The sequence below is a fragment of the Prionailurus bengalensis genome, chromosome B3 (genome assembly GCF_016509475.1).
Source record: "Prionailurus bengalensis isolate Pbe53 chromosome B3, Fcat_Pben_1.1_paternal_pri, whole genome shotgun sequence".
NCBI lineage: Eukaryota > Metazoa > Chordata > Mammalia > Carnivora > Felidae > Prionailurus > Prionailurus bengalensis.
The window spans coordinates 136,994,612-137,021,504 of record NC_057355.1 but is presented as its reverse complement, the minus strand read 5'-3'; the positions used below and the strand labels follow the sequence as shown (position 1 = coordinate 137,021,504).

Here is a 26,893-nt window from a genome sequence, read left to right as displayed (position 1 = left end):
ATAAAATTTAATTCTTATTAACTCAGGTTACCATTAAAAAATCCAAATGCCCTGTTCACATGGTAAGTCACAAAATACTTCAATAATTACGTATTGATTTGAATAAAGCAAAAAGCTAAAAATTCCTGGTCTAGGTCAACCTGTTAATTTTACAGAAAAGGAAACAGGATTCTAGAAGTGAAGTGATTTACCCAAATTCAGCAACTTGCCATAGCAACAGAACTTTAAAAATAAATGGAACTTTTCAGAAAAATGTTTCCTGTATTGAAAAATAACTCACTCCTTATCCTTCTAAATAGAAATATTTCATAATTATCAACCTTTCTTTTAAGAATCTCAGAATATTTGTCACATTTTATCATGCTTAAAAATTACTGTGTTCATCATGCTTATAAATTAAAATATTACACAATTCATAAGCCCTTGCCTAATACACAATTTCTATGAATTTCTTTGCCAAAAATTATCAAGGAAAAATTGATCTGCTCAGTCAACATAAATGATACATTTTATTTACACTGCTGATTGAAGTTATTTCATTTCTTTTATAATCTTCCTCAACATAGCACTACAGCCATTACTAGAAAAGATGAATTTGGCAAGTGAGATGAACCTATTTGTCTTACCAGCAGTTTAACCACTCAATTGGTATACAAAAAACAAACAAACAAACAAACAAAAAGCTCAGAATATGTGCCAGGCATTGAGTTATGCACTGGAAAAAACAAGATAGGAACTATCTTCCATACATAATAGAGGCTCACTAAGTACCTGGTTATAGGAAGGAGCAATTTCAGTCTTCTGATTAAATATTTTGACTTATCCACTATGCTACACCTAAGGATTAAAAATATTATATGTCACTCTACCTCAAGGAATTTTAAATCTGGTGGTGGAGATGAGACAGACAGGCATTATACATACCCATTAATGAGTTAACTGTATCAGATGCCAGAATTTTATATCCAACTGGATGTTGGCCAATAGAGTATTCATCTGGGAAATGGACAGTGAAAGTTCTAATCCACCAATGATATCACTATCAAAATATTTTATAATTTTTGCAGTTTTCCCTGTCAGTTTCACGAAGATCATTACTTTATTATCAAATCTCATTTTAAGTGAAGAAGTGCACTACTTCATTTATTCCAAGTCAAACCCACATTTTTTAAGCTATTCCACAAAAATCCAACCTCAAGGGATGGTTTCTCCAGCCTTACTTCTTCCCAAAAGAACATCCTGCAAATTCTTAAAATTACAAAATAAGAATTTCCAAAATGATTCATAAATGAGAGCAAGACCTCCTCTTAAGAATAATACTTAATCCCCATTATTTGTAGATTCCATGTCTGCAAATTCTCCTACTCACTAAAATTATTTTCAAACTCAAAATCAATGCAACACTTTCACATCATTCACAGACAGAGTGGCAAGAAATTTGAATCATGCAGTGCTGAGGTCGAACAATGACAAGTTCTGCCTTCTTGTTCCAGCTCTCATTCTGGAATACTGTAAATTAATGTCCTTCCCATAGCCTATTTGGTCTCACTTTTTTATAATTTTGTCCTTTTTTGTAGATGAATTCCCTGTTTAAAATGGACCCCATACATAGTGTTTAAATGTTGTGACAAGGCTCACAGGAACCTAATGTGTTATTTCTCCTAGGAGCATTGGTTCCAGATTCACTAATTCAGTGTTCATGGTGACTATTATAGAGTATAACTACCCCAAATAACAAATGTGACACTTTCATGCATTGAAAGTTAAATAACGTGACTGGGCAATAGAGTTCACTCATCAAAATGAGCTACCACTTCCCAATACTGAGCATTATTCCATGAGAATAATGTCAAATAAATGGTTCAGAAAATAGGTGCTAGGGTTCTAGAGAAGAGACTCCTTTTTTTTTTTTTAATGAAGTTTATTTTGAGAGAAGTTTATTTTTTTTCTAATGAAGTTTATTTTGAGCACACATGGGGGAGGGGCAGAGAGAGAAAAAGAGAATCCTAAGCAGGTGCTGCAATTTAAGCACAGAGCCAGATGCAGAGCTCAAACTCACGAACCACGAGATCACGACCTGAGCTGAAGCTGGATGCTTAACCAACTAAGCCACCCCAGTGCCCCTAGGGAAAAGACTGTTATTCCTATAGTTCAATAGTTTCCCCAGCCAGGACAAAGGTAGACCAGTCTTCTGTCATTAGCTGTAACGTATACAGGCAAGTATCAGAAGCTTAAGCACAAAATCATCAGAGTCAGAAAAGAAAAAAGTAAGTTCAAAATAGGCAGCAAGTTCAAACATGGTCTTGGTGAATACAAGAAACCGAAATAGAGCCTGTGTCCTGATGGGTCAGAGTTCTTTAAAGGGCCTAAGACTGTCCCAAAAATAAATAAACGTTGAAAAAAAAAAAATTTTTAAAAAAAAGGGGCGCCTGGGTGGCGCAGTCGGTTAAGCGTCCGACTTCAGCCAGGTCACGATCTCGCGGTCCGTGAGTTCGAGCCCCGCGTCAGGCTCTGGGTTGATGGCTCAGAGCCTGGAGCCTGTTTCCGATTCTGTGTCTCCCTCTCTCTCTGCCCCTCCCCTGTTCATGCTCTGTCTCTCTCTGTCCCAAAAAATAAATAAACGTTGAAAAAAAAAAAAAATTTTTAAAGGGCCTAAGAGTGGGTTTGACAAGAGTGAAGAGAGAATGTAAACTTAAGTGGGTAAGATTTCAATAAGCCACTGTACTCATACCTTTAAATTTTAAAAGTATCACACCCTTTTCATGGTTTGCTCTGAAAATTTATTTTACCCAATTGTGACAGTTTAATTTTGTGTTAGCTAGGCCACAGTACCCAGATATTTGGCCAAATGCTATTCTCGATGTTTCTGTGAAGGTAATTTTCGGACAGGATTAACATGTAGCTCAGTAGACGCTGACTAAAGCAGATTGCCCTCTATAATGTGTGTAAGCCACATCCAAGCAATTGAAGGCCTTAAGACAAATACTGACTTTTCCTGAGAGTTCAATTTCACCAGCGACTGACTGCAGACTCAAACTGCAACTCTTTCCTGAGTCTCCAGCTTGCCAGAGACTCTCTACCCTGCAGATTTTGGACTTGCTAGCTTCCACAGCTGTGAACCAATTCCTTCAAATCAATTAATCAATCTCTCACCCTCTCCCTATATATATATATATATATATATATATATACACACACACACACACACACACACACACACACACACAAATTGTCGCAGTTTCTCTGGAGAAATCTCACACACCAATATAAATTTCAAAATGCGAGTACAATATTGAAGTAATTAGAATGCAAGTCCTCCATGTCCTACAAAGGCAGAGATCTATTTTCGGTTCATTGACCTTGGACAATACCTGGCACATCAACAAATGCAATACTTGCTGAATGAATATTAGTAAACATATATTCTCTTAATAACTTCTATCTATTGATTACTCTGTTTCAGGCACTATGCTAGAAAGTGTCTTATCTTTGTTCAGCGTTTTATTCTCCCACAATATCCCTTCAAGAGACCAATTTTAAGTTCCCATTACATACATAGACAAGGAAACAGTCTCAGAGTTTAGGTCTGTTGCCCACAGTCACAATAATTGGCAAAGTGAGCTAAAATTCAAACAAATGTATATATGATTCTTCAAACCTGACTTACAGAAAATAACAAAATCCATAAATAAGGAGAGGTACAAATAAAGTACAAAGATAATTACTAAATCCCAGGCTGTAGAGGCAAACTTAAGACAAATTAACAAAAAGTTGTATTTATCCCAGTGGAAAGTAAAGTCTGGATCTCACTACTAAAAGGGGCAGTACCAGGGCTGGGTGGCTCAGTGGGTTGAGTATCCTACACTTGATTTTGGTTCATGTCAGGATCCCACGGTTGTGGGATCCAGCCCCATGTCAAACTCCATGCTGAGCATGGAGCCTGCCTAAGATTCTCTCTCTCTTCCTCTGCTCCTTTCCCCCTGCTCATGCTGTCTAAATAAAAATAAAATCAGGGTGCATGGCTCAGTCAGTTGAGCATCCGATTCTTAATTTCACTCAGGTCATGATCTCACTGTTCACAAGAAGATACTCCATGAGGAGCCAGGAGCCTGGAGCCTGCTCAGGATTCTCTCTCTCCCTCTCTCTGCCCCTCCCCCACTCTCTCTCTTTTAAAACATTTTAAAAACAAGTAAAAATTAAAATAAATAAATGAAGGGGCGCCTGGGTGGCGCAGTCGGTTAAGCGTCCGACTTCAGCCAGGTCACGATCTCGCGGTCAGTGAGTTCGAGCCCTGAGTCAGGCTCTGGGCTGATGGCTCAGAGCCTGGAGCCTGTTTCCGATTCTGTGTCTCCCTCTCTCTCTGCCCCTCCCCCATTCGTGCTCTGTCTCTCTCTGTCCCAAAAATAAATAAACGTTGAAAAAAAAATTAAAAAAAAATAAATAAATAAATGAAGGGGGAAGTACCTATGGAACATTAAAAATAGTAAGAAGAATCATTTAACTTACATTACTTACTGCTACATTATCTAATCTTTTAATGTTGATGCCGCTAGATACGTGCATTCACTCCCATAAAATACACTTGATGGCGTGACCGCCGCCATCCCTGACCTTGTGTTGCCGTTCTTCTAATTCTATTTTTCATCATGAAATTCTCATCAGCTTTCACTGTCAAGAAAATAATCTGAGATCACATACCGTGCATGAATGCTTCAACTTTATTCAACATTTGGAAATGAGTCTACAAACTCATCTGCATGTTACGCACAGTACTAAAAAACTGCAAAATATTTACCAAAAACACACGGTTGTGACCTGAATACCCACAATGGCTGCAGCGTCAGCCCAGCTAAACGCTTTTCCTCCTGTAAGCAAGCCACCGCTTTTTCTGAAAGCTCCTCGGGTGTTAACGCAGCTCCACAGCTTCTTCCACCTACGCTCTTCTGAGGTCGCTCAGACTGCTCAGCACATACCCGCTCGGTGCTAAGAAGGTCGCAAAAACCATCACGAGCGCAACGGCTCTGCCCTGGGAGAGAAGACGAAAAGCGCTGTTAATGCCTGCGGCTCCGCGGGCCAGTCCCTCGCGGCCGAGCAAGATCCGCGTCCACCTGCCGACGAGTGTGGCTGTTCTGTGACGCGGGCCTGACGAGGCCTGAAACAGGACTTCCTTTCCTAGATGACCCAGCTTCAACCTGAGAAGCAAACACCTCTTTCTTCTTCCGCCCCCCCTCGCCCCCCCACCCCCCCCCCCCCCCCCCCCCCCCCCCCCCACCCCCCCCCCAACTTCCCCACCTCCCCACCTTTCCGACCGCTGCACCCAGAATCGCAGGTGCTGCCCAGGATTCCCCGCGTTGGCGGGCAAGCAGCCGGCGAGACGACGTTCGACGGCGACGGACACCGCGCGGCGCAACGACGGCTCTGCCCGTGCCCTCTGCGCACTCCCCGAGGCCTCCCCCGACCGCCAACGGCCGCCCGTCACCGACGTCCCCCGCTCATCCCCGTCCGTCGCGGCGCTCCCGCCCCGGCTGCGCGCCCCTCGCCCGCCCCCGCCGCCGTGAGGCGTGGGCCGCCACTCACCACAGACGACTTGGGGTGCTGGCGGCGGCGGGACTCCGAGCGGGCCAGGCGGCGGCCGGGTTGGAGCCCCAATTGGGTCACACGGCGGCGGGGAAGTAGGCGAAGAACGAGCAGGCGGGGCATGGCGTCCGGTGAAGCGAAGCGACTGGAGGCTGAGGAGACAGCAAGCGCGAGAAGACGTGAAGCGCAACCCGACGGCTGGAGCTTCCAGAGGGCTGATTTGCGCAGGCGCCCGGGGCCACAGGGGAGACCTCCCCACCGGCTCCGCCCCGCCCCTGCCCCGCCCCTTCCGCGCAGTACTCTACTAGTACTCTACTAGGCTCCGCCCATACGCCCACTCTTTACGCTCAGCCAGTTCTGCTCAACCCCCACCCCCCCACACACACACGTTCGCTTCAGTCCCCAACTGTTTTCCCGGGCGTTCCACCCGGATTCCCCCTCATCCCTGTGCCCGTGGGCTCAATGTCTCTCACCTGTTCGCCCTGCTCAGCCCCTCCAGCCCCACGTTCAGTGTTTCTCAGTGTTCTTCTGGGTAAGGCGAGACACTCAACCCCCTTCACTTACTTCCCTTTGTTTTTCTGCCCTCTCAATGGGCATTACTTCTCATTGGCAGAGGTTATAACATACTCTGTTCTCTAATGTTAGTTATGTTTTCCATTTATTGTCTGTAAATTAATTCTCAAGAATTATCTCCCTTGTGCTGATAATACAACAAATATTCATGATAGGCTCAAATAGAGCCATCCCAGTAGCAAAGGTGATGTCGTCACTAAACTTGTAGCTCTTGAAGGAAAAATAGAACTTTTTTTTTAATGTAATGCTGTAATAAACCTTTACCCATTCTAAAACGATGCAGTTTCTTCACATATTTTAAGTCTATTACACAACTAGCGTTCAAGGATTTCCTTTAATTGCCCAATTCCTGCAAACTGATTATCTTCCTATTTCTTAGATTCCTATTTCATTTTGCTGTAACACCTCCTTAGGCAGTTCTTCTAGGAGTGGTCTGTAGGTGATAAATTTCTTAAGTCCTTGGACATAAAAAAAAAAAAAAATCTTTGCTTTGCTCCCCACTTACATGTTAATTTGGCTGGCTATAAAACTCTAAGCTCAAAATCATTGTCCCTCAGAATTTTTAAAGCATTATTCCTTGTGTTCTAGTATAAAGCATAACTGATGAGAAGTGTGATGCCAGTACATTTCTCAACTCTTCATTTTTTTTTTCCTTTGAAATCTTTTTAAGAGTCTTGTCTTTGGGCTTGTGAAGTTTCTCCAAGATATGACTAGATACAGGTCTCTCTTCATTCATATGGATTAGTACTGGGTGAAGACATGGATCTTTGGCTCTCGGAGATCTACTTTTTCTTTACTTTTAATCTGAAACACCTATTAGATGTATGTTGGCTCTTCTTTATGGGTCATCTCTGTCTCAACTTTTCTCTTTTGTTCTCTTGTTTTACATTCTGGGAGAGTCCTTTGATGTTTTTCCTCTAGCTTTTCTGTTGAGATTTTCATTTTAGAGTTACATTTCTAACACTTATTAAATATTTGGGATTGTTAGAGTCATCTATTAATATTTTATAGATGCACTGTCTCCTCAAATTTCTCTGAGAATATTAATTTCAACTTTTTTTAAAGTTCACTGCTATCCCATGAACAATTTCTGTTTCTTCTAGGGTGAATTCTTATTCATTTTGGTCCTGAGATTTTGCACAACTCTCTTCTGGCCCATGGTTGTCCTTTTGTGTTGACGAATATGAGGAGCCAGATGAATTACTTGGGTTGTTTTCTATCACCAGTCCCTTTCCAAAATGAAAATGCTGATTACATGATCTATGTGTGCAAGCTGAGTGTCAACTGGTGGGAAGGAAGACTTCCTCTCTCACCCCCATGCCAAAGGAAGGTTCTGCTCTAGGCTTTCCAACTGCTCCTATCCAAGGACATAACATGATTTCTTTAGAAGAATTTCTCTATAGCCACTACCTAGGACACTGCCAAAATATGCACAAAGTTGGGGGAGAAGAAGAGGAACAGCAAACCCACACATCCTTTCCACTCACTGTTTTCCATCAGTTCCCTTGAACTTGTGCCTTTCCTCCCACTCCGGGTCTTTGTAGCTCATCATTTAAGTAGCTGAGATGCTATGGAAAGCATCTCTGTTGTTCCCTGCAGCCTCTTGTGTGCTAAGAGCTATGGCTCCTTCTTCTCTGCTTTACCAATCGATAAGATCACATTTACCTTCAATCTTAGGGAAATTCACCAAAACTACATTGCTGATACAGCCCTGCTCCTCCACCTCTTATTTCACTCATGGATTCATTTCCTCTTGTACTTCTTTACTGTCATTGTAATGGGATTTCAAGAAGAAGGATTGATAGATACAGAAGCTCTTCATCTGCCTCAAAGTGGATGCCCCACTTGAGTCATTGGGATTTACTAAATGTCATAGGAAGCCACTAGAGTTTCTAAGCAGGGACAATGTGAACTGATTTCCATTTTTCAATGATCACTCTGGCTGCTCTGTGGAGAAATATGGAGTGAGAGGTCATTGCAGTCATTGATGCCCGCTAACCACATGTGTTATCCAATATGACATCTATCAGGCTTATGTGGCTTCTGAGCCCTTGGAATGTGGCAAACACTGCTGAAGAACTGAATTTTTGGTATTATTTAATTTAATTTTAATTTGAAAACTTGATGACTGATTCAGTTATTGAAGAACTTCTATATTGGGAAAAACTTGGATATTTCAATCTACTTTTTCAGCTATACTTTTTATGAAGTCTAAATATAGATGAAGTGTTTTGGATGAAAACTTAGCATCCAAATTGAATTGTGACTGTAACTGCTAAATACAAAAATTTAGTGCCTTAGTCTGTTCAGGCTGCTATAGCAAAGTACCACAGACTGGGGGGCATTTCTTCCTCATAGTTCTGGAGGCTGGGAAGGCCAGTATCAAGGTATAGGCAGATTTGGTGTCTGGTGAAAAGTCACTTCCTGGTTCAAAGACAGCTGTCTTAACGTGTCCACACATGGTAGAAGGGGCATGGGAGCTCTCTGAGACCTCTTTTAGAAGGACACTAATCCCAAGGAGCTGGGGTGGCTCACTGGTTAAGCATCCAACTCTTGGTTTCAGCTCAGGTCACAATCTCACAGTGGTGAGATGGAGCTCTGCATCAGGCTAAGCACTGGACGGGGACCCTGCTGAAGATTCTCCCTCTCCCTTTACCCCTCCCCCGCCCACATGCCTGTGTGTGCCCTCACATGTGCTCTCTCTCTGTCTCTCTCTCTCTCAAAAATAATAAATAAATAAAAATAAAATAGGGGCACTAGTCCCATTGGTGGGGGCTCCACCCTTATAAGCTAATCACCTCCCAGAGGCCCCACCCCAAATACCATCTCGTTAAGAGTCAGAATTTCAACATATGAATTTGGGGGAGGGGAATACAAGCACTGAGTCCATTGCATTTAGTAAGAAAAAAGAATGCAGAATATCTCAGGGCACTTTCAGTGGCTCAGTTGGCTAGGCATCCAACTCTTGATTTAGGCTCAGGTCAAGATCTTATAGTTTTGTGAGTCTGAGCCCCATGTATGTAGGCTGACCATTCAGAGCCTGCTTGGGATCCGCCCCCCCCGCACCCCTCCCCTGTTCAAGCTTTCTCTGTCTCTCTCAAAATAAACAAATAAACTTAAAAAAAAAAAGAATGCATAATATCTCAGTAATAAAGTTTTTATATTGATTACATATTTTATATGATTTAATTTTAGGTATATTTGGTTTAGAAATACACTATGAATATTAATTACACCCATTTCATTTTATTTCTTTTAACATGGCTATTAGACAGCTTAAAATTACACATATAGTTCACACATGTCTTGGACAGCTCTGCTCTAGAATTTTGTCCTGATCAATTCAGGTCCTGAATGAAAGTGCCTGGCCACTTCCCTAACCTCATCTCGCTATCTCCACTCTCCCCTTTGCTGATAGTGCCCAAGTCACCCTAGCCTCTTATATCCACCTAGCTGTTTCTACCTCGCTTGCTTGTCCCTGCCCAGAAAAATCTCCCCCACACATTCTCACAGCTCACTCCCTTACATCATTCAGTCCTTGGACTGCCCTGCAAAAAACAGCTCTGACCCTGCCGCCAACTGCTCTCTTTCCCCTTCTCTGCTTGATTTTCTTCCTGGCCCATAAGGATCATCTGAACGTATACGTTTTGTTTGTTAATTGTGTGTCTCTTTTGCTAGGAGGTGAGTATCACAAGGGCAGGCGTCTTGTCTGACTTGCTTACCAGAACACACTCCAAAGAGCACCTCACACATAGTAGGTACTCAGTAAATCTTTGTTGAATGAATGAATGAATGCTCATACCTCTGTGCTCTCTTTTCCTTTCCCTACTAAAGACACTGTCTGGAGAGAGTGGAGGATTAAATGCTGAGGGGTATTATACCCTCTCCCACACAGCAGAGGCTGACAAAATAGGCAAGGAAGGGACTGGATTGTGAAAAGAGAGAATGAACGCACGTGGGAAATTTAGATAGTGGTCATCTCTTTGTAGCCATGAGACTAACCATGGGAGAGCACGGCTAGACAAAATATATTGATGTATGACTGTTCCCAGATGTTTCTTTCCTTCTACGGACCAAAGAGGACTCTGGTTTTGCCCACTCAATTTCGTCCTCTACTTTACCCTCCAAGAAAGGTGTCAGAAATACCTTTTGAAGATACCTTTTGAAGATACTTTTAGGAACAATCTTCCGAAGAGTCGAAAAGAAAGAAGTGTGAAGAGTCCTACTTTGTGAGGAAAGTAGAAAGAAAAATGAAGGAAAATTTTGAGAAGGATTGCTGTAGTCTGTGTGTCCCCCTTAGGATAGCTGAAAAAATTGAAATGGAAACTTGTAATTTTGAAATTGTTTCTGGGTCACAAATTCTAGGTCTCAACTGACATATCTGAACCTAGACCACATGGTTGATAACTATAAAAGTTACATACATTTAGATCATTTATATTAAACATAAATAAATGTAATTGATAAAAAGCAAAAGTTGTCAGATTGGATTTTTTTAAAAAAGATCCAACTATATACTGTCTAAAAGAAAAAACCATTTTAGTTTTTAATTTTATTTATTTCGAAGGAGAAAGCGAGCACAAGGGGGGAGAGGCAGAGACAGAGAGAGAGAGAGAGATTATCCCAAGCAGGCTCCACGTTGTCAGTGAGGAGCCCGACGTGGGGCTCAATCTCACAAACCGTGAGATCATGACCTGAGCTGAAATCAAGAGCCACACTCTTAACCAACTGAGCCACCCAGGCACCTCAGAAACCCATTTTAAAGATGAAGATAGAGAGAGACTTAAAGTACAATGGTGGAAAGAGATATTGCATGCAAATAGTGCTTACAGAAAACTGGAGTGGCTATACTGTCAAAGTAAATATCAGAGCAGGGGATATAGCACAGATGAAGGGAGAACAATTCATGAGCCCCACATTGGATGCAGAAATTACTTAAAAATAAAATCTTTAAAAAGGAACAATGAGCTATCTCCTTACACCTGTTAAAATGGCTATCATTAAGCACCTATGCAGCTCGGTCAGTTAAACGTCTGACTCTTGATTTTGGCTTAGGTCATGATATCCAGGTCATAGGATCAATCTCTGAGCTGGGTGTGGAACCTGCTTAGGATTTTCTCTCTCCCTTTCCCTCTGCCACCACAGCTCACATGTGTATGCTCTCTCTCCCTCTTTCTCTCAAAAAATAATAATAATTTTAAAAATGGCTACCATCAAAAAGACAAAAGAAAATAAGCATTGGTGATAATGTGAAGAAAAGAGAGCCCTTGTGCACTGGTGGTGGGAATGTGAACTGTTGCAGCCACCATGGAAAACAGTATGGAGGTTCCTGAAAAAAATTAAAACTACAACTACCACATGATCCAGCAATTCTGGGTATTTACCCAAAGGAAATGAGAACAGCAATTTGTAAAGGTCTTTATCTGCACTTCCATTTATTGAAGCATTATTTATAGCAGGCAAAATATGAAAACAACCTAAGTGACTATCAAAGAATGAATGGATAAAGAAGATATGATACACACACACACACACACACACACACGTACACACGTACACAATGGAACATTATTCAGCCAATAGAAAGGAGGAAATCCTGCCATTCAGAACAACATGGATTGAGCTGGAGGACATTATGCTTAGTGAGATAAACCAGACAAAGGAAGACAGATACTGTATGATATCACTTACACCTGGAACCTAAAAAAGCTGAACTGGTAGAAACGTAGAATAAAATGGGGGTTACCAGGGGATGAGAGGTAGGGGGGAAAAATTATCCACCACAGTTAAGTGGGATTCATCCCTGGGCTGCATGGCTGGTTCAATATCTGCAAATCAATGTGATACATCCCATTAATAAAAGAAAGGATAAGAACTACATGATCCTCACAATAGATGCAGAAAAAGACATTTGACAAAATACAACATACTCTCTGGATAAAAACCCTCCAGAAAGTAGGGATAGAAGGATCATACCTCAAGATTATAAAGGCCATATTCGAAAGACCCACATATAATATCATCCTCAATGGAAAAAAACCTGAATTCTTTCTCCCTAAGGTCAGGAACACAAGGATGTCCACTCTCACCACTGTTATTCAACATTCTGTTGGAAGTCCTAGCCTCAACAATCAGACAACACAAAGGAATAAGAGGCATCCAAATCAGTAAGGGTGAAGTCAAACTTTCACTCTTTGCAGACATGATACTCTGTGGAAACCCCAAAAGACTCCACCAAAAACTGAGCTAGAACTGATCCATGAATTCAGCCATGTCGCAAGACATAAAATCAGTGTATATAAATCAGTTGCATTTCTACACACCAATAATGAAGGGACAGAAAGAGAAATCAAGGAATCAATCCTATTTACAACTGCACGAAAACCATAAGATACCTAGGAATAAACCTAATCAAAGAGGTGAAAAATCTATATACTGAAAACTATGGAAAGTTTATGAAAGAAATTGAAGAAGACACAAAGAAATGGAAAAACATTCCATGCTCATGGATTGGAAGAACAAATATTGTTAAAATGCCAATACTATCCAAAGCAATCTATACATTCAATATAATCCCAATCAAAATTGTACCAGTATTCTTCCCAGAGCTAGAACAACTCTAAAATTTGTATGGAACCAGAAAAGACCCCAAATAGCCAAAGCAATCCTGAAAAAGAAAACCAAAGCTGGAGGCATCACAATCCCAGACTTTAGCCTGTATTACAAAGCTGTGGTCATCAAGACAGTATGTTATTGACATAAAAATAGACACATAGATCAATGGAACAGAATAGAGAACCCAGAAGTGGACCCGCAAATGAATTGTCAACTAGTCTTTGACAAAGCAAAAAGAATATTGATAGTCTCTTTAGCATATGGTGATGGGAGAACTGGACAGTAACATCCAGAAGAATAAACCTGGACCACTTTCTTACCCCATACACAAAAATAAACTCAAAATGGATGAAAGACCTAAATGTAAGACAAGAAGCCATCAAAATCCTACAGGAGAAAACAGGCAACAACCTTTCTGACCTTGGCTGCAGCAACTTCTTACTTGACATGTCTCCAGTGGCAAAGGAAACAAAAGCAAAAATGAACTATTGGGACCTCATCAAGATAAAAAGCTTCTGCACAGCAAAAGAAACAATCAGCAAAACTAAAAGGCAGCTGACAGAATGGGAGAAGAAATTTGTAAATGATATTTCAGATAAAGGGTTAGTATCCAAATCTATAAAGAACTTATAAAATTCAACACCCAAAAAAACAAATAATTCAGTGAAGAAATGGGCAGAAGACATGAACATATACTTTTCCAAAGAAGACTTACAGATGGCTAACAGACACGTGAAAAAATGCTCGACATCACTCCTCATCAGGGAAATACAAATCAAAACCACGATGAGATATCACCTCACATCTGTCAGAATGGCTAAAATTAACAACTCAGGCAACAACAGATGTTGGCGAGGATGCAGAGAAAGAGGAACCCTTTTGTACTGCTGGTGGGAATGCAAACTAGTGCAGCCAGTCTGGAAAAAAGTATCGAAGTTCCTCAAAAAATTAAAAATAGAACTATCCTACGACTTAGCAATTGCACTACTAGGCAATTGCTAGTAGTATCCAAAGGATATAGGAATGCTGATTCGAAGGGGCACATGCACCCCAATATTTACAGCAGCACCATCAACAATAGCCAAGTATGGAAAGAGCCTAAATGTCCATCAACTGATGAATGGATAAAGAAGATGTGATATATATACATACAATGGAATATTTCTTGGAGATGAAAAAGAATGAAATATTGCCATTTGCAACAAAGTGGATGGAACGGGAGTGTATTATACTAAGCAAAATAAGTCAGAGAAAGACAGACATCATATGATTTCACTCATATGTGGAATTTAAAAAACAAAACAGATGAACATAACGGAAGGGAAGCAAAAGTAATATAAAAACAGAGAGGGAGACAAACCATAAGAGACCCTTTTTTTTTTAATGTTTATTTTTTTTTGAGAGACAAAGAGACAGAGCACGAGTGGGGGAGGGGCAGAGAGAGAAGGAGACAAAGAATCCGAAGCAGGCTCCAGGCTCTGAGTTGTCAGCACAGAGCCTGATGCGGGGCTCAAACTCCCAAGCCATGAGATCAAGATCTGAGCTGAAGTTGGACGCTTAACCAACTGAGCCACTCAGGTGCTCCAAGAGACTCTTAAATACAGAGAACAAACAGGATTTCTGGCAGGGTATTGGGTGGGGGGATGGGCTAAATGGGTGAGGGGCATTAAGGACACTTGTTGGGATGAGCACTGGGTGCTATATGCAAGTGATGAGTCACTAAATTTTATTCCTGAAATCATTATTACACTTTACGTTACTAACTTGGATTTAAATCAAAAAACTAAACTAAACTAAACTAAAATAAAATAAAGAAATGTTTAAACATTTATTCACTTAAAAATAACAGTAATAAAAAAAATAAATAACAGTAACAGTTGCCTGACTGGCTTAGTTGGAAGAGCATGCAACTCTTGATCTCGGGCTCCTGAGTTCAAGCCCCATGTTGGGTGTTGCAATTACTTAAATAAATAAAACTTAAAAACAACAACAACAACAACAGTAGGGGCACCGGGGTGGCTCAATCGGTTAAGCGGCCGACTTTGGCTCAGGTCATGACCTCACAGCTCATGGGTTTGAGCCCCATGTTGGGCTCTGTGCTGACAGGTCAGAGCCTGGAGCCTGCTTTGGATTCTGCGCCTGCCTCTCCCTCTGCCACTCCCCTGCTCGCTCACAATCTCTCTCTCTCCCTCTCTCTCAAAAATGAATAAACATTTAAAAAATTTAAAAACAGGGGCGCCTGGGTGGCTCAGCTGGTTAAGCATCCAACTTTGGCTCAGGTCATGATCTCGCGGTTTGTGGGTTCGAGCCCCACTTCGGGCTCTGTGCTGACAGCTTGCTCAGAGCCTGGAGCCTGTTCTGTATTCTGTCTCCCTTTCTGTCTGCCCTTGCCCCGCTCGCACTCTGTCTCTGTCTCTCTTAAAAATAAATAAACATTTGGGGCGCCTGGGTGGCGCAGTCGGTTAAGCGTCCGACTTCAGCCAGGTCACGATCTCGCGGTCCGTGAGTTCGAGCCCCGCGTCGGGCTCTGGGCTGATAGCTCAGAGCCTGGAGCCTGTTTCCGATTCTGTGTCTCCCTCTCTCTCTGCCTCTCCCCCGTTCATGCTCTGTCTCTCTCTGTCCCAAAAATAAATAAACGTTGAAAAAAAAAATAAATAAACATTAAAAAAAATAATAATAAACAAAAAAAAAACAGTAACAGCGGCGCCTGCCTGGCTGGCTTATTCAATACAGCATGAGACTCTTGATCTAGGGCTTGTAAATTCGAGCTGCACACTGGTGTAGAGATCACTTAAAAATGAAATATTAAAAAAAAAAAAGCAACAAACCCAGCACATACTAACATAAATAACATTATGAAATACAATTTTTTAAATAATGATAAAGGAAATGTTCTACTTAAAAAAATTTTTTTTAATGTTTATTTTTGAGAGGGCGAGAGAGAGAGAGAGAGAGAGAGAGAGCATCAGCAGCGTAGAGGCAGAAAGAGAGGGGGACACAGAATGTGCAGCATGCTCCAGGCTCTGAGCTGTCAGCACAGAGCCCAACGCTGGGCTCAAACCCACAAACCGCAAGATCATGACTTGAGCCGAAATCAGACACTTAACCGACTGAGTCACCAAGGCACCCTGGAAATTATCAATTTTTAATGTTTGCGGGCCCTTCTCCTGGCCCCCAGGGAAACTATAGTTTAACTTTTACTACAGTCAGAATGACTTCAAAGCTTGAGCTCTGTTTCTGCCCCAAGCACACATTGTACATCTGCTTCGTTAGCAAATAACCTAAAAGAAACATTTCAAACTAAAGATAAGAGTAAAAAATCCCCCTAAGTTCCGTTCCCATACCTCCGAAGCCTGTAACCTTGTACAAACTAAAAGCATAAGATAAAGCCTGTAATTTTCTGGAATGTCCTTCATCATGATGATTTGTAACTCTTGATGTAACAAAAAACATATACAACCCTGTATTAAACATCCCTTCTCTGGAACACTCTCTTCCTTGTGAAGATTGTATATCCTGGGCAGCTGTCCTTACTCCACTCTAAGAAAACTCTCCTCCTCTTGGCACCTGGGTGGCTCAGTCGCTTAAGCGTCCGACTTCAGCTCAGATCATGATCTCACGGGTTCGTGGGTTTGAGCCCCGCATTGGGCTCTGTGCTGACAGCTCAGAGCCTGCAACCTGTTTCAGATTCTGTCTTTGGCTCTCTGACCCTCCCCTGCTTGTGCTCTGTCTCTCTGTCTCTAAAATAAATAAACATTTAAAAAAAAAGGAAAACTCTCTTCTTTTTTTTTTAAAGAAATTCTAAAAGGTTTGTTCATCTTGCATCAACGATAGTGACAGAAGAGTGGCATTCTTTTACTTTTTAAAATTTCTTTAAAGTATGACCTAATAGAAGATTTGGCCACATGAATTTTCACATCTGCTTTTGCATTCAGTCTATGCTGATATCCCATGTCACGCAGCCTCTGGAAAATTCCACCATACCCTCTGCAGAGAATGAGTGAAAAGGTCAAATATCTTAGCTTTATTACAAAAATAATTTTTGTTTAATTGGTTTTCATGAAAATTAATTTTGACATCGCAAGACCCCTAAAATGATCCAGGGGACTTCTAAATCCCCATAGTTTGAACACCTGGTTACATAATGAATCCCGTGAGAGCTGATGTAATACAGCCTTGACCCATTTCCTGGTCCCAGTTGATTAGTTTAAAGTTGGGTTCCTGACAAATACCAGGCCAAAGAGACCTTCTGTAGGGATGTTATGCTTGGGAGCAGCATCCTGGAACTCAGACTGCTTTATGTGATGAACAGTCTAAGGAGCCATATTTTGTTTTGTTTTTTTCTACCTACAGAAAAAGCCCTTCCATGGTGAGTTAATAATGAAAGCAGGCCACTGAAAAAGCAGAGAAAAGGGACAGAAGGAACATCCAGACCATATTCAAATTCCTGTTTCTTATTGTTCTTAAAGCTTGGGTGAATGTCTTGTCCTTGAGTTTGGGGCCACTTTATTATTTTTTTTAATGATAAATCCTGTTTTTTTTTATTTTATTATTTTTTTTATTTTTTATTTATTTATTTTTCAACGTTTATTTATTTTGGGGACAGAGAGAGACAGAGCATGGATGGGGGAGGGGCAGAGAGAGAGGGAGACACAGAATCGGAAACAGGCTCCAGGCTCTGAGCCATCAGCCCAGAGCCTGACGCGGGGCTCAAACTCACGGGCCGCGAGATCGTGACCTGGCTGAAGTCGGACGCTTAACCGACTGCGCCACCCAGGCGCCCCAATCCTGTTTTTTTTTAAAGTTATCTCTTCACCCCATGTGGGACTTGAACTCACAACCCCAAGATCAAGAGTCACATGGTCTACCAACTGAGTCAGCCAAGGCTGAATGCTGCTTTTTGGTTCAGATTAGTGGTAGCTGGATTTCTATCACTTGCAACAAAAGAGTCTTTTTTTTTTTTTTTTTAATTTTTTTTTTCAACGTTTATTTATTTTTGGGACAGAGAGAGACAGAGCATGAACGGGGGAGGGGCAGAGAGAGAGGGAGACACAGAATCGGAAACAGGCTCCAGGCTCTGAGCCATCAGCCCAGAGCCCGACGCGGGGCTCGAACTCACGGACCGCGAGATCGTGACCTGGCTGAAGTCGGACGCTTAACCGACTGCGCCACCCAGGTGCCCCCAAAAGAGTCTTAATGAAGGCAATATTACTCAAGTTTTGTCTTCTTGAGGTTCCCCCCCACCCGCCTTTTTTTTTTTTTTATTAAAACAGAGTAACAAAAAATGCTGAAGTAAGTTAAAAACGATCTCAATGAACGACAACCCTGACTGAACTAATCCCAATCTTAAAAGTTTAGGCTACAGACAGTGCTGTTGATGTGAGAATCAAGCATTTTAGGTCTTCCTCTGTGACAAAAACTTTAAATTACTTCTGACCTTGTCAGTAAATCTGACTCCAAATTCAGCCACGACACAATTAAGCTCCCCGCCTACCCCTACCCCAGGAGGTGGCACTTTTAGCTTCTCAAATTACAGGTACAAACAACCTTCCTCCGTTTAAATTCTCCAAGTCACAAAAGACTAGCTCTGTTAACTCAAACCTCTACAATTTTCAGGAAAGGCCTTAGCGGGCCCTGGATTCAATATATTCTCGGTGACCTACAATATGGGACATTCCTGCTGCAGTTGTATAAAAGGGCATAATTAGAGCCATAGCCTAGAGATCAGGTTTTTTGATTTGTGAGCTCTACATACAATGGACAAGTAATGCACACTCGCCCACTGGCTTCTTTTTAGTGTGATTTTTATAAATGTTCATGCTCTAAAGAAATTGGTGTTAGGGTTCTAGAAAAGTATATAATGAATGAAGGCTGCACCACCTCTGGCCCAAACACCTTGACTTCTTCTCCTTTCTAGAAAAACACATTTAATTGCTATTCAAGGACCAAAGGTCTTCGCAGAATGCAGGGCGTCTCTCGATCTATTTGTGACTGTCTTTACAATTGCATGACCTCAAAGACAGAGAAACTCAAGTAAGCAAGAAGCAAAAGCAGAAGAGTTACAGAGGTAGGAAAAACATTCCAGAGTGATGCAATTGGTAACATTAGTAACACACTTTTGAATTGCCAGCACAACTGTAATGAGAGATCCAGTAAAAGCCTTGGTCCATTATGATAAAGAGCCCCGAGAAAGAACTGCTGGATTCTTTTTTCAAAAAAATTACATGTGATGAAAACTATTTTAGTTTTCTTCTCCCACCTTTTAGTTCTTAAATTTGACATTCCTCTTCCTCTCCTGAACCACATCCAGAAATTCTTCAATGGATTTCTGTTATGCTAGAATGGAAAGGCATTGGTAATTGAAGACAAAATATCAAAGGTCAGACCTTCATGCTATCATTTACTAGCCGCAAAGCCCCAAAGTTGGTATAATAATATCTCCCTTAAAATGCTGATGTGGAGATTAAATGAGGTCATGTATATATTAAGGCTACTTTGAATGAGGGGCACCTGGATAGCATCCGACCCTTGATTTTGGCCCAGGTCCTCGTTCATGGGATTGAGCCCCGTGTCAGGTTCTGTGCTGACCGTGTGGAGCCTGCTCTGGCATTCTCTCTCCCTCTCTCTCTTCCCCTCCCCACTCACACTCTCTGCTTCTCTCTCAAAATAAATAAAAATTTTAAAAAAGACTACTTTGAATGAATGTTACAGAAAACCTAATAATAAAATGGATTGGCTCACATAAGTGGAAAGGCCAGAAGAAGGACTAGTTTCAAATAAAGCCTGATTAAGTGTGTCTAATGATGTCACCAGGGTGTCAGTTTTTCTTAAGGAACAAGTTAATATTACCTTAAGGCAGATTTCCCTCAGTTAGCAACATGGTTGTGAACAAATACTGGGACTACATCGTCTTTCAGTCATATTCAATGGAAGAGGGAAAGACCCTTCCAGCATCTTCTGTGGAAGAAGAGATTTTTCTCTTCCAGAAGTCCTAGTGAACATTTCACCACATCCTGGTTCTTGATGGGGTTCCATATCCTCCCTGAACTAATCTTTAAAGTCAGGGGAATAGGGGCGCCTGGGTGGCGCAGTCGGTTAAGCGTCCGACTTCAGCCAGGTCACGATCTCGCGGTCCGTGAGTTCGAGCCCCACGTCAGGCTCTGGGCTGATGGCTCAGAGCCTGGAGCCTGCTTCCAATTCTGTGTCTCCCTCTCTCTCTGCCCCTCCCCCATCCATGCTCTGTCTCTCTCTGTCCCCAAAATAAATAAACGTTGAAAAAAAAAAATTAAAGTCAGGGGAATAGCATTTGCTAAAAAAATTTAAATCAGGCAACCAGGTACAAAACATGGGATCAATCCAACTCAAACCACTTAATTGGGAAAAATGAGGAATTATGAAGAAGGAGAGTGGGAAATGGATGCAGGGCCGTGACAATGTGGGAGGATGATCCTGGAAGTAAGATGCTGAAGAAACTGAGGCAAATTACATCTCTAGGTTTCATGGGGGAAACATATCCTTCCAAAGGATTAAGAACTGGCTGGCATCCTTGCCAATTAGACCTCCAGAATGTTCCATAGCATCTTAAATACTTGAGATTGTATCACCATTACTCATCCTTGCCTTTCCCTAGAGTTTAGGGTTTCTATATCTATAAACCAAATGGTTTAGCTTTGCCCCCCGCCTTTTTTTTAACACAATGTTAAAAAATGTTTTAGATTTATTTATTTATTCATCTCAAACTATACCCAACATGGGGCTCAAACTCATGACCCTGAAATCAAGAGTTGCCTGCTCTTCCATTTCAGCCAGCCAGGTACCCCAAGATTTGCCCGTTTTTTAATTTTATAAAATTTAAGATGCCATTATTTAATGTCTCACTAAGAAAAATATATACATTGAACTAAATCATGAGCCAGTGCTAAGAAGTTATACATTGTAAGATGGGGTGCCTGGCTGGCTTGGTCAGTAGAGCATACAACTCTTGATCTCAGGATTGTGAGTTCAAGCCCTGTTGGGTATAGAAATTACTTAAAAACAAAATCTTTAAAAAAAAAAATGTAGGGGCACCTGGGTGGCTCAGCCGGTTAAGTGTCCAACTTCAGGTCAGGTCATGATTTCATGGTTTGTGTGTTCAAGCCCCCACATTGGGCTCTGTCCTGACAGCTTGGAGCCTGCTTCAGATTCCGTGTATCCCTCTCTCTGCCCCTCCCCTGCTCACACTCTGTCTCTCTCTCAAAAATAAATAAACATTAAAAAAAATGTAAGACGGGATGCCTGGGTGGCTCAGTCAGTAAAGCATCCGACTTCAGCTCAGGTTATGATCTCATGGTTTGTAGGTTCAGACCCCATGTCAGGCTCTGCACTGTCAGTGTAGAGCCTCCTCGGGATTCTCTCTCTCTCTCTCCCTCTCTCCATTTCCATCTCCCACCGCTTTCAAAATTAATAAATAACCTTTCTTAAAAAATTGTAAGACAACAAATTTCAGCATTGTTAAAAAATGTAAAAAAAAAAGGGGGGGCATCTTAGAAAGGATACAATATATGGTATTATCTTGTATGGTTACTTTGTCTCACTTCTTTTCCCCTAATCTTTAAGTCTCTGATTCTCTATTTCTGGTGATAAGAATTTTTTTTTTTCTTCCTGGGATCGGGAAGACATCTTTCACATCTTTCAAAGTACCAGTCATTCTCCTGGGCACTTTGACACTTGTGTTTTCATTTCACTTAATATTTTAGACTCTAAGAGATCCAGAAAAACATTTGGAAACAGAATCATTATGAGCAAAGCATAAGAAGAAATAGAATTTTCCCTTTTTTCATTTCAAAAACCTGGCTTCCATACTGTATTCCAGAATGGAGCCTAGGAAGGGTCTTCAATGAATGGTTATGTATGGTAGAAGAAGGAAGGAACAGACTGGAGTAGCAGAAAATAGAAGACAAAGTTTTCAGCATAGGTGTCCAGGTGGTTGGGGTACCATTTGCTGATGGAGGGAACAGGAAGAGGAACAGAACATAAATTCAGGACTCTTGATTCCAAGTGACAGAAACCCACTGTTCTTACCCACACCCAACAAGTTTAAGATGTTTAAAAAGGAAAGTAAGGGGCACCTGGTTGGCTCAGTTGTTAGAGCATGGGACCCTTGATCTCAGGGTTGTGAGTTGGAGCCCCAGTTGGGTGTAGAAATTACTTAAAAACAAAATTCCAAGAGTTCAAATGATGTCATGACTCCCCTTTCTGTTAAGTTCTCTGTTTCTTTCTGCATGTGATCTTCCTTCTCTCCTATTCCTCATGGCTTTCTCCTCACAGGTAAAAAAGAAAATCAACATTGTCCTTTAAGGTCATAATCCCAGAGAAACAGATTAAGAGGAAACATATCCTAGGATAGCCTGGCAGAAATTTCCAGAAAGGATTTTGACTGTCCTGGCTTGTAGTCACATACCCACTCAGATCTGTATAAGTCTAGGACTTGTGCTGTTCACCACTACTGAATTATCTCAGCACTAGCCTTCCCCCCTCCAGTCTGTCTTCCTGTTTAGACTCTAAGCTTCTCAAGGGCAAAGAATGATTTATTTTTTTTTAGCCTGAGCACTGGCACTGTGCTTGGCACATGGTATTGAATGCTTTAAAAAAAAAAAACCTGTTGGACTAAATTGAACTAGACACATCTAGACACAACTAGACACATACAAGGTAGATGAATTATAGGGTGGAAAAAATCGTGGAACACCAATGCTTAGTTTCTGTGAAAGCAAATCATACCCAACTCTAGTCTACTAGAGTTCTCTGAATATGCAGATGGACCAAAGGACAAGGTAGAACCAGCAGACCTTATCTGGTATTTGCAAAAGCCTTTGATAGATTTCCACATCAAAGGCTTTTAGGAAAACTACATTACCCTGGAATTTTAGAGTCCTATTGTTGTTGGTTTTATTTTCATTTGTTTTCAAAATTGTGTCTAGGAAACAGAACCAAAGTCAAAAAAGGACGGTTGGGAATAAGTGAGAAAGTGTAAATGACAGGGACTTAATTTTTTTAAAAAAATGTTTAATATTTATTTATTTTTGAGAGAGACAGAGAGACAGAGAGAGAGCTGGGGAGGGGCAGAGAGAGAGGGAGACACAGAATCCGAGGCAGGCTCCAGGCTCTGAGCTGTCAGCACAGAGCCCCACACAGGGATCGAACTCATGAACAGCACAATCATGACCTGAGCTGAAGCCGGAGGCTTAACTGACTGAACCTCAGGGCCTGTGATGGGGACTTATCTTATTTAATATTTTAATAAATTATCAAGAAGTGGTATGGACAATGCAATTTTTAGTACAATATTAATATTTTAATATTAATGCAATATTTAGCTGATTAAGACAAAAATAAACTAATGGAATATACCTTGCAGCACAGCCACTGGCCTTAGCAGTCTTGAGTCAGAAGAACTCAGCCAGGTGGGGTGTTTTGGAGGTCTGAAGGTCTGCAGGCCCCCCATTCCTTTTTTTCTTCAGTGATGAGCACTCTAGCCATCCCAACTCTTTCACCTCCAAGGTTAAAGAAAAGGATAATGTGGAGCACGCATGGACTTTGACCATGCTTTGCCTCACTGAGGGGGCCAAAGATAAGTGTAATGTGGTAGAAATCGTGGCCTGGTGGGGGTGGGGGAGAGGGGAAAGTGGGTGATGGGCATTGAGGAGGGCACCTGTTGGGATAAGCACTGGGTGTTGTATGGAAACCAATTTGACAATAAATTATACGTAATTTAAAAATAAATAAATAAAATAAAACACATTACTGTATTTACTTCACCACAAAAAAGAAATAAATATTTGAATCCCCCCCCCCCCCAAAAAAAATGGTGGCCTGGAACCATGACCACCAGGAGACTGCAGTCCTTGTGACCAACCTCAAATTGTCCTGCCAACTCAGTTGGCTGACATCCGGCTCCAATTACCTGTAACCTTCTGCCTGAAGTCAGGTTCTGGTCCTGTCCGGATCACCTGGTGGTACCAGATTATTTTTGTGAGCCATGACATTTCTGAAAAAGAGAGAGAAGAGAGGAGTGAGGAGGTGGAAGCTGAGTTGTGCCCAATTTTACCTGCCAAGAAGCAGGGGGCGGGCCCTAAGCCCTTTTTGGTCAGCTAGCTGCCTGCCACATATGCTATGGACCAGATTCCTGTACAAGTGTCAAGAATTTTAAATGGGTCTTCACTGTTGAAGAGGAGGGTTGCAGGTAGGGGAGGTCTTAGGAGAGAAAGGGTCTCATTTTCCAAAGGACCCTAGTGTTCTTCTAATCCTATACCATGCCTGTGGCTTCCCTTTTCTCCAGGAGTGGAGAACTTCTATCCAGTGAACTTCTTAATTCTTTTTAAAGTTTATTTTTGAGAGAGAAAGAGAGAGAGAGAGAGAGAAAACAAGTGGGGGAGGCGCAGAGAGAGAGGGAGACACAGGATCCAAAGCTGACTTCAGGCTCCAAGCTGTCAGCACAGAGCCCGATGAGGGGCTTGAACCTACGAACTGTGAGATCATGACCTGAGCCAAAGTTGGACACTCAACTGACCAACCATCGAGGTGCCCCTATCCAGTGAACTTCTACCCTGACCCTCTCTTTCCATTTGCTATGAGGTTGGAGGTCAGCATCTGAAGCTCATTTTCAACACTTCTCACATTTTTGGATAAAGGTTGGAATAAAGTGGTATGGGGGTATTTTGTTTTGTGGGACTTTTTTATTTTTGCCAAAAAAAAAAAAAGAAAAAGAAAAAGGAAGGAAAAATAATGGTAGGTGGCTTGAATTTAGATAAGGTTCAATTATGCCTTTAGGGTTAAGTATTATAACAGCGTAGGTAATAGGAAGTGGCTGTCAGAGTCTTTGCTTCAATTGGATAGGCCTATTTCCTCTGTATTTTCTCACTTTTCTATGTACTTCTTGTCCATTGCCCACACTTGTATGCTCAGTTGAAGAGAACTTTACCAGCTAAAGGAGAATCTGTTTCAGACGAGGGAATACTACAATCTCCAAACCTTCAAGGATTGGGGTAGGAGAGATATACGGAGTGAGTGGGGGGGAAAATGAAGTAATACAGACTGGAAAGAAATATCTTTTCAAGGAAGTAAAGAGGGGATCAATGAGCACAAGAAAGATATAACAAATCTGAAGAAAGTTCAGAGAAAAGCAACTATAATATTCACAGAGATAAAGTCCTTCCATTGAAGGATGTCAAAAAAACTTAAATCCTACAATCACATATGAAATGTTTGGATAAAATAATAAAGGACCAAGAGACTAATTTAAAACACCACAAAATTCAAAACTGCTCTTACTTTTCGAAGCTTAGAGGTGGTTTGAGAACAAAAAGACTGGATGTGACTTAGAGAACTTGTTTTTCAAAGCGTGGGTAGAGATTGAAAATGCAAATACCTTGGGGATCCTGGGCGGCTCAGTCAGTTTAGCATCCTACTTGGGCTCAAGTCACAATCATGGTTGGTGGGTTTGAACCCCACATGGAGCTCTATGGTATGGACATGGAGGCCACTTCAGATCCTCTGTTGCCCCCCCTCCTGCTGATACTCCCACCCCACCAAAGTAAATCAATAAACTATAAAAAATTATAATAAACTTTAGGGGCACCTGGGTGGCTCAGTCCATTAAGCGACCAACTTGGGCTCAGGTCATGAACTCAAGTGAGTTCTTGAGTTTGAGCCCCACAGGTGGCTCTGTGCTGACAGCTCAGAGCCTGGAGCCTGCTTCAGATTCTATGTCTCCCTCTCTCCCTGCCCTTCTGATCACACTCTGTCTCTCTGTCTCTCTCAAAAATAAATAAATATTAAAAAAATTTTTTATAGAAAAATGCAAATACTTTAAGAGGGTTTTAAATAAATTCCCAGAGGACAAATACATCAGGTATTGCTAAGCTCTACTTGGGAACTGTGAGGAGTGATATACCTGGCGACCAGGGTCAAAGTGTCTGGACTTCTAGTCTGGGCTTGCCCACGTCTACTTATTAATGCTGTCTACTTACTAATGTTGCATGTGTGCCTGGGGGCAAACGACTGAGTATTGCTGAGCCTATTTCTTAGCTATAAAACGGCTATAACCTAATACCTGTCCCGACTACTTCAAAGGGTGGATCGGTGTTCAAACGAAGCCACGTATTTAACGGTGTTTTAAGTACTATAAGATGGTGCAGAAACATAAGGTGTGGTTTTTTGTTTTTGTTTTTTCTTTGTTTGTTTTTTTGTTACTGCATCGCTGGAATTATTGCAAACTCCCAGACAAGGGGCATCTAGGAAAGGGCGATTTGGCTCATCCACGTAGCGATCGTGCGCTTTCATCAGTTCTCGTCCCTCATTCACGGACGTATTTTGTTGAGGAAAACTTTTTTTTTTTAACCTGATATAGCAAGTATCAAAGTGCTGTCTGTAAAAGTACCATGCAGCAGTAGTTAAGATGAAGTGCCAAGAAGCCACCGAAACGCCAAGACTGTCAGAAAGGAGTTTTCCGCGGAAGCGCTGTCTTCTTTCTCTTGGACGCGCATGCAAGATGTGCGATCCGTGGATGCCGGCCACCGAATAGCAACAGGAATTGGTAGACCTGGTCGTCCAGTAACGTAGTTATTATAATTCCATTCTGATATATTTAATGATTTGTCACAATTCCCCAGGGTAAGCAGGATGCTGCAACGAGCTTCAAACTCCGAGCGTCCCGCTCTGTGCTCCGAGGCGTGGAGCGGGAATAATGCGCGCGCACTCGGCTTCGACCGCTCCCGGGGCTCGCGAACGCGCCTCCCTTGCCCGGCCCGGCCTGGCGCTCGCGCGCGCCCGCCGCCGGCCCACGTGACTCTAGGCGCGGCGACGGCGGGGGCGGGTGGGGGCTCGGGCCGGCTCCGCAGCGCCGCGCAGGCGCCCCAGGGCCGCGCCGAGCCGAGCCCCTCCTGCTCCCTCTAGGAGTCAAAATGGCGGCGAGGGAAACCTGGAGCAGCCCCGGAGCCTGAGCCACTGACAGGAGCGGAGAGGGCGGCGGTGGCGGAAGGAGGAGAATGGCCGGGGGTGCTGGCGCCGGTGCGGACGGCGGTGCTGGTGGCGGCGGCGGGGGCGACGGCCGCGGTCCCAGCGGCGGCAGCAGCAGCGGCGGGAGGAGCCT

At 42.2% G+C, this 26,893-nt stretch overlaps 1 protein-coding gene across 1 annotated transcript; it reads right to left on the bottom strand.

Moving 5' to 3' along the window:
- Positions 1 to 4,511: 4,511 nt before the first annotated feature.
- LOC122468119 lies at positions 4,512 to 26,085 on the bottom strand. Its single transcript, XM_043554553.1, has 4 exons — positions 25,996 to 26,085; positions 5,578 to 5,878; positions 4,796 to 5,026; positions 4,512 to 4,668 (listed from the first exon to the last, which is right to left on the bottom strand). The coding sequence occupies exons 1-4, from the start codon at positions 26,083 to 26,085 to the stop codon at positions 4,550 to 4,552; spliced, it is 741 nt and encodes a 246-aa protein (XP_043410488.1). The 3' UTR covers positions 4,512 to 4,549.
- Positions 26,086 to 26,893: the final 808 nt, after the last annotated feature.

Excerpts from the sequence above, each read along its gene's own strand:
- LOC122468119 (XM_043554553.1), bottom strand. The coding sequence starts at position 26,085 with ATGAAAGCGCACGATCGCTACGTGGATGAGCCAAATCGCCCTTTCCTA. Across the intron at positions 5,879-25,995 it reads GCAATAATTCCAGCGATGCA|AGTACTGCGCGGAAGGGGCG; the intron begins GTAACAAAAAAA and ends GAGTACTAGTAG. Across the intron at positions 5,027-5,577 it reads AGCACCCCAAGTCGTCTGTG|GGCAGAGCCGTTGCGCTCGT; the intron begins GTGAGTGGCGGC and ends CTTCTCTCCCAG.